Below are 7,237 nucleotides of genomic sequence, written 5' to 3'. Positions count from 1 at the left end.
ATAAACCATTGACTGGATGGGGATCCTGACCTCCCTTAGCGGGCAGGGAGGTACATACTGTGTCTTCTATCCCCTTATATCTGTTTTCCAACATGCTTTCTGTCTTTGTCTTGGAATGAGGTTACTTGGTTTTGTTCCGGCCCTGGTTGGAGTCCTGGCTGGGAGGGAAACAGTCAAATGCATAGTTATTGTTTTGGGAGATGATATTTTTTTCCTTGTAAATCATCTCTCTGTTATGTATTATTATATTTGTCATTTTTAATGTATAGTGTAAGTATTTGAGTGTATTCCTCTTTGTTGGATTTTGTGCTTGTGTCTGGATGAGACTTATAGGTAATCTCAAACTAAGCACATTGGTGGTATGCTCTTGACTTGGAATCTACATCTGATCCCTATTTGTTCCTAGTTCCCCTTTGTCTTCCTTTTTTTTTTTTTGGGTGCTTTATTTGTAATTCTAGAACTATTTACTACCCCATTTTCTTCCTTTTTACTGGCGCTGATATAACCTAAATGTGTTGCAAGCGCCGTAAAACCCTTAAAAAAAAAACAAAGCCATTGAGACCTGTGCCATAAGTACTTCTTGAGATATTGGAGCTTTGATTTGTGACGTTGATATAATATGGCCTTGTTACAATCTTTACATTTAAACAATAGACTAGAGCTTTTTAAAGATGGCTCAGTATATACCTTATTTGAATCTCTAAAAGCTTCCAGAAGGCAGGAAAAGCTTTTGAATAAATTACATTATTATGTATTATATTACTATTACTTTTTCACACTTGTTATGTTGTTTTTGTTTGTTTTTTTTTTTTTGCATAATGGACGAGATGTGAAACTATTGTAACTGTATTTTCCATGTCCAATAACTCAATTTTTGGCAAACATAAACCGTTTTAACTGCATAATATACTTGGCAGAAATATAACTCTTTGTGAAAACACAAATGAAACTTATTGGAACTTGAACCTGCTGGAATCATTTCAGATAATATGAAACACATCAGATCATGTTAAAAATTAACCATAACTTTTAGGACAATTTTGTAATTTGGATGGCAAATATCTGATTTCCAAGACATATATACCAATACCAATCCCCAGCTAAACTAAGAGCAGCTTCAGCTATTTAATGACTTCACTTGGGATAAGAAACAGCTATGGTCTTTCCTTGACACTATATTAGACATTTTGTAAATTGTAATACTGTTGATATAACGCCCGATAAGTCTGCAAGCATAAATTAGCCTGTCGGACATATATTTCAGACTCATCATCAATGAGTTAATAACAAAAGTTTCAATTTAAATGATAACAAAGATTTTGGCAAGAATATTTATAAGTATGTGGACATAACAAGAAACACGACACACTCTTGAAAAAGATTCCCAGAGAGCATTGTGGAGGGTAAAAGAGGCAGAAAGAGACCAAAAAGAAGATGGTCACAAGACATCAGGGAATAGATGAATAAGCCAGTGACTGGATGTGGAAGACTGGCGCAGGACAGAAGCGTGTTTTGGTTGGCAGTTGCGGTGGCCACGTCCAGGTGGGATAAGCCATGGTGATGGTGTGGACATGGAAAATATTGGTTATACATTTGCATGTAATCAGTATAGTCATAAGAAGTACATATATATGTATATATCACTATGTCTCCATTGCAGCTGCCTTACTACATGGATGATGAGGTGAAGATCACAAACACCAATGCCATATTTAGATATCTGGGTAGAAAGCACAAGCTGGGTGAGTGAAGAATGCACACTTTGATGTCTGGATCAAGTTCTTAGTGTCTGCCTTTGGTTATGATTTATTTTAGTGTTATAGTCATGTCTTTGGTTCATGTACTGACAAGCTTATTACTTGTATACTGGTTGAGACACCGAAATGTTGGAACTTTCTGTGATATTATCTGATTGCCGGCAGATTGTTGGAAAATAATAAATTAATATGAACATATATATTGCATGTTCCAATGGATTCACAATGCTCAATTTTAATAAAAAAAAATTGTGAGTTTAAAATGTTTGTTACCAATGTGTCGCCAAATTTGATAGAAGATTTCTGTGTCCCATTTTCTTCCTTTGAGACCTCCGAGGTCCAATATTTGGTCTGCTACTCTTGCGTATGTGGTGATAATGCTGTATTGTTTATGGTTTTGTTGGTTGATGACAGAGTAGCCATTGATAGTGTATCTTGAGAGTGCAGCATTATTCTCTAGATCAGTGACGACAATCTTCTGCGGATCCGCGGAATTCCGGGATTTTGGGATTTTCTTTGAAATGTTCCATTGTTTTTGCAGTGTCAAACATTTTTCTATGAAAAGCACTCAGGTGGCTCCACGGTAGATCGATCAAGGAAAAAATCACCATCATGTCTTGTGTCAAATTTCAACACCTGTGCTAAGTTGAAGAATTTTGGTGACACTCGCATTTTTATGACGTCAGTCTAGACAGGGTGACACCATATGTCAAAAGTGACACAAGGCCAGTGGTGTCCTTGTATGAATATGTGTTGGGTAGGAATTGGAAAAAATAGAAAATAAATTCACAACTCTCTCTCTCTCTCTCTCTCTCTCTCTCTCTCTCTCTCTCTCTCTCTCTCTCTCTCTCTCTCTCTCTCTCTCTCTCTCTCTCTCTCTCTCCCTGTTTTCTGAGTTGCTTTCTGTCTTTGTCTTGAAAAGGAAATTCTTGGTTCTGTCCTGACCCTTGCAGGAGTCCTCGGCTGGGAGGGAAGGAGTCAAACGTATAATGTTAGTTTTGGTAGATGATTTTTGTTTTCCCCTTATAAAACATCTCTGCTGTGTACCGTTACATATATTTTTGGTTTAAACATATTTTGTAAACATTTGAGTGGGATCATGTGCTGTTGTCTTGACAAGACTTTATGGCAATCTCAAACTAAGTACACCGATAGTGTGCTCTTGGTATCTACTTTTGTTCCCTATTTGAACCAATTCCCCTTTGTTTTACATTTTCTCTAATTTTTTAAAAACGTAAATTATGAATTTTCTTCCTTTTTACTGGCACTGAAAAAAAAAACATTTAAAAACAAGGCAACCAATGGTGAGTCACCTCCTTAAAGCCGTATAAAATGTCAAAGGGGGGGGGGGGGGTAATTCAGATGCTGAATTTAAAATTGTAGTCATAAATATTAAATCTAGACTAAGTTAAATTGCTTTGTTTTGGAGAATGAATAACGTCCTCAGTATGGAAACTAAAATCTTATGTTTCTAATTATTTTATCTATTTTTATTATTTTATTTTTGGGTGCGGGGCATTTAGTATAATTAAGAAAAAGAATAAAATGACACCCTCCCACGTGACATCGGTAGATGCCATCTCCTGAACACTCCAAGAAGGAATATATAGATATTCCATCAAACAAGCAATTGATGTCTACAGGAAACACCCTTGTTGTCCAAAGCTAGTAAATTGGGGATTAATAATCTAAAATAATAATATTTTTTGACCGGTGAATTAAAGGAACAATTAGAGAGTATTTAAAATAAGATTTAATGTTTAGCAATCTCAATCTCTCTCTATAATTGTCCAAACATCCTGAACTGCCATTTTGGGTCATGTCATGGCTGTAAGTGAGCGTTAATGTTACCCATTTTAGTTTTTTTGAAAAGTTGGTTGCTATAACATATGTTTTAAAATTATTTTTTTGCTTTCTTTCAGACGGAGAGACCGTAAAAGAGAAAGCTGATTGTGACATGGCTTTAGAAGTTGTGATGGATCTTAGAAATGGATTTGTCAGATTGTGTTATGGACCAGGTGACAAGGTATGGACTTGCACTGTCCATTGCTGATGGTTTTCCTCCGATCCGCAGAAATCTGTGATTTTTTTTTTGTGAAAGAATGAATTTCCTCCTTTAAAAAAAAATTGCATGTATGAGATCCCAGTTGGAGTTTGACATTGACAAAATATTGTCCCTGAAAAGTCTTGATTGCCACAAGCAGCAGATTAAGATCTTCAATTACATTACACATGACACCCTTTGCTTGTTTACAAAAAAAAAAAAAATAAGATGTCGGCTTTGAGTTCCACAAGCTGTGCTGTGTGGCCTTGATACCCAGACTGTTCATACGGCAACCAATAGTGGTTGTTGTCACTTGAAAATGATTTCCCTCTGAGGGATTAGTAAAGTATACAAAGATTATATATATATATATATATATATATATATATATATATATATATATATATATATATATATATATGATATGAGAGATATGAGAGAGAGAGAGAGAGAGAGAGAGAGAGAGAGAGAGAAGGGGGGGATTAATTCTCAGACTGTGGTTGAATCAGTTTTGCCCTAGAAAAAAAAATTCAACATTTCGAGGCCAAAGTGAGAAGGCTTTTCAATAAGGTTTTCAGTGATTGGTATAATCAGACGCTGGTAATTATTCTTTCTTATCTTATCTTAATTTCTCTGTTATTTATAATTCTTCCATTTTTTTCTCTCACTTGATGATAACTTGTGTTTCGGAGGGGCAACTGAATATTATAATGGAATCACTCAACCCGATAGCGGTCAGTGAATTTTAGAGAGAACCTGTCTTAAAGAATAGGAATTCATTACAACATTATCGTACAGATGGGCATTGTCGTATAGTGAACAAAAAGTGCATCCATCTCTGGGCATGCCACTCTGATATTTTATAAATAGAACTAATATTTTAACCAATGGACTTAACAAATAACTAATTAATTGATAACTGAAGTCAATTAGCTATTAACAAAGGGGATCAACTCTTTCCTTGAGTAGCTCAAGAGTATATATAATTTTTTTTTAAATTTTTTTTCTGGCTATTTTAATTAACATTTCTGTGTAACTAATAAGTGACTGGAATATTTCTCCTGTTCGTGTTTATATGGCTAATTGATTTAAATCTTTTATCCCAGTTTAATGAGGAAAAAGAGTCTTACATCAAGACTGCCAAGGCCAAGATATCTACCTTCAATGACTTTCTTGGGGACAAGCTATTTTTCGTTGGACCTAAGGTTTGTTTATGTCATGAATGTATATTGTTCTTTGGGCAAAAAATTCTTTGTATTCAGGGTTAATTTTGGCTTCCTTAGCTTAAAAAGTAGTCTACCATAGCCTTAAAACCTGCGGAGCTTATTCTTATTTTAAAAGAATAAATAATTGTTTGATACCCTTTGCAGAGCTGCCAAGTGTCCAGGAACTTCCGCGACAGCCACGGAAATACTGTGCTTGCCACAGACAAACTTTCATAAAAAGCCACGGAAGTGGTGCTGGTCTATTTCGTTGTGTTCTCTATGGTCATTCAATACACGTTTTGTGTGTCTGATTAGTCACATCAAAGTGTATGCAGTTGATTTGGAATAATGTTATATTTTAAGAGGGTAAATGACTGTTGCGTTATTATATACTTAGGGTCAATGACCTGAGATATCGGTAGTATTATTGTGTACTCTGGGGTCAATAACCAATTTATCGGTAGTATTATTGTGATAGGGGGCATTAGACATGACATTTGCAAATCAACGCATTCTGCAATGTGCTCGTGCTCATCTTAGTAGGAGGGGCGAGGGGTAGTACATGAACTAGGGACCTAAAGGTTAGAAGCCTGGTGTCGTAATGCAAGATAACAAAGCCACACATATGATGAATTGGCTTTTTAATATATTTTCTCTTTACTTTGATATTCAAGTAAGTGCCTGTTAGGTAATTTTGAATAGATTTTAAATTTTACCTCCTATAACTTCAGGTGACCGTTTGTGATTTCCATCTCTACGAGATGTTGGACCAGCACAAGATCTTGGACCCCACCATTTTGGATGACTTCCCCAAGTTTCAGGAATATTGCAAGAGGTTTGAAGCCCTGCCAGGGGTCAAGGAGATGGTCGAATCTGGGAAAGTCAAGGCCAACCCAATCAATAACAAAATGGCCAGTTTTAAATAGCTTGTAAAACGATCTTTTCTAATTTCGGTTTGAAATATGTTCCAGTAAATCTTACGCTCGGTGGCCTTGGATGTAGCAATTCCAGTATTTCTATAAGAGCCCATTATATTCTTCTCGTGCTTTAATAATTGGGGATGGGGATGGTTTTAATTGGTTGGTGGGTTAGTATTATCGTCCTTATTTATTTTTCGCAGGGGTTTTTTTCATCTTTCTCTGAGATTATAATATGGTGCGTCTTCCATTTGTATACACGGAAAAAAGACAAAATGTCAATCATTGAATGAAATAAATCTCAACAATAGAAAAATTAATTAATTCATATTTTTTTTTACGTTTGCTGGGTGAAATTAGTTCTAGGAAAGAATGGAATGATAACATAGAATAGTAAGGAAAATAGTTGGGACATTCGAATGAGTTGGAGGAAACCCATACTGGAGTGTATTTTTGACTTGATTGTTGATTTGTTGCATTGAGATGTGAATTAAATTGCATTTGGCTCGTTTTGCTATTTGGTGAATAGTCATGTTGTTAACTTAAATTGTGATTTGTTGCATTGAGATGTGAATTAAATTGCACTTGGCTCGTTTGGTTATTTGGTGAATAGTCATGTTGTTAACTTGAATTGTGATTTGTCACATTCATTACGGTGAAAATGTAAGTCTCAGCTTAATTTGTTAATTTGTGATCGTGTTCATTTTGTTGACTTAAATGTGATTCAAGCTTTATTGTTGAATATGGATACACCCCATTGTACAAATATGTAGTCAGATATTTTAAAGTGCTGCCATAATAATTTTTTTTCTTATGCGATAAGTAATCGGTTTCATTATACAAATGCTTTTACAGTTACCCAGTTTTATACCCTCCTTTTATTTTTGTTTGTTGTATACACTTCTGCTATGTTTTGACAGGGTTTATTGTTTGGTGAATGACAATAATGAGGAACACACCTGGTATTTATATACACTATACATTACACTCATAACATGCAAGCGACGGCACCAGTTTCACATTTATTTGGATTGTGTCATCTTACATGTAATAGTAATATAATACATAATAATGTAATTTATTCAAAATCTTTTCCTGCCTTCTGGAAGCTTTTAGAGATTCAAATAAGGTATATACTGAGCCATCTTTAAAAAGCTCTAGTCTATTGTTTAAATGTAAAGATTATTTGAATTGTGTCCTCTTACATGTACCCATCATAATATATTAACTCTCAAGTTCACCCTCATTGAAAATCGAAATTTGTTCCATGCATATGACCTCGAGAGAGTTTACTGCATGACAAACATTGCATGA

At 35.1% G+C, this 7,237-nt stretch overlaps 1 protein-coding gene across 1 annotated transcript in view; it reads left to right on the top strand.

Moving 5' to 3' along the window:
- The window catches only part of LOC144975965 (glutathione S-transferase Mu 1-like), a 13,792-nt gene extending 6,842 nt beyond the window's left edge, over nt 1–6,950 (top strand). The window contains exons 4-7 of the mRNA XM_078920206.1: nt 1,661–1,742; nt 3,680–3,783; nt 4,908–5,006; nt 5,738–6,950. Of these exons, the coding sequence (XP_078776332.1) occupies nt 1,673–1,742; nt 3,680–3,783; nt 4,908–5,006; nt 5,738–5,932 (468 nt within the window). The 5' untranslated portion in view covers nt 1,661–1,672 and the 3' untranslated portion in view covers nt 5,933–6,950. The remainder of the gene's footprint in view (nt 1–1,660; nt 1,743–3,679; nt 3,784–4,907; nt 5,007–5,737) is intronic.
- The last annotated feature ends 287 nt before the right edge of the window (nt 6,951–7,237 follow it).

The sequence above is a fragment of the Berghia stephanieae genome, chromosome 6, assembly GCF_034508935.2.
Source record: "Berghia stephanieae isolate SIO BIC M18660-M18661 chromosome 6, UCSD_Bste_1.3, whole genome shotgun sequence".
In the NCBI taxonomy this organism is placed as follows: Eukaryota; Metazoa; Mollusca; class Gastropoda; order Nudibranchia; family Aeolidiidae; genus Berghia; species Berghia stephanieae.
Note: the sequence above shows the minus strand (reverse complement) of the source record. Positions and strands in the feature narration are given on the sequence as shown.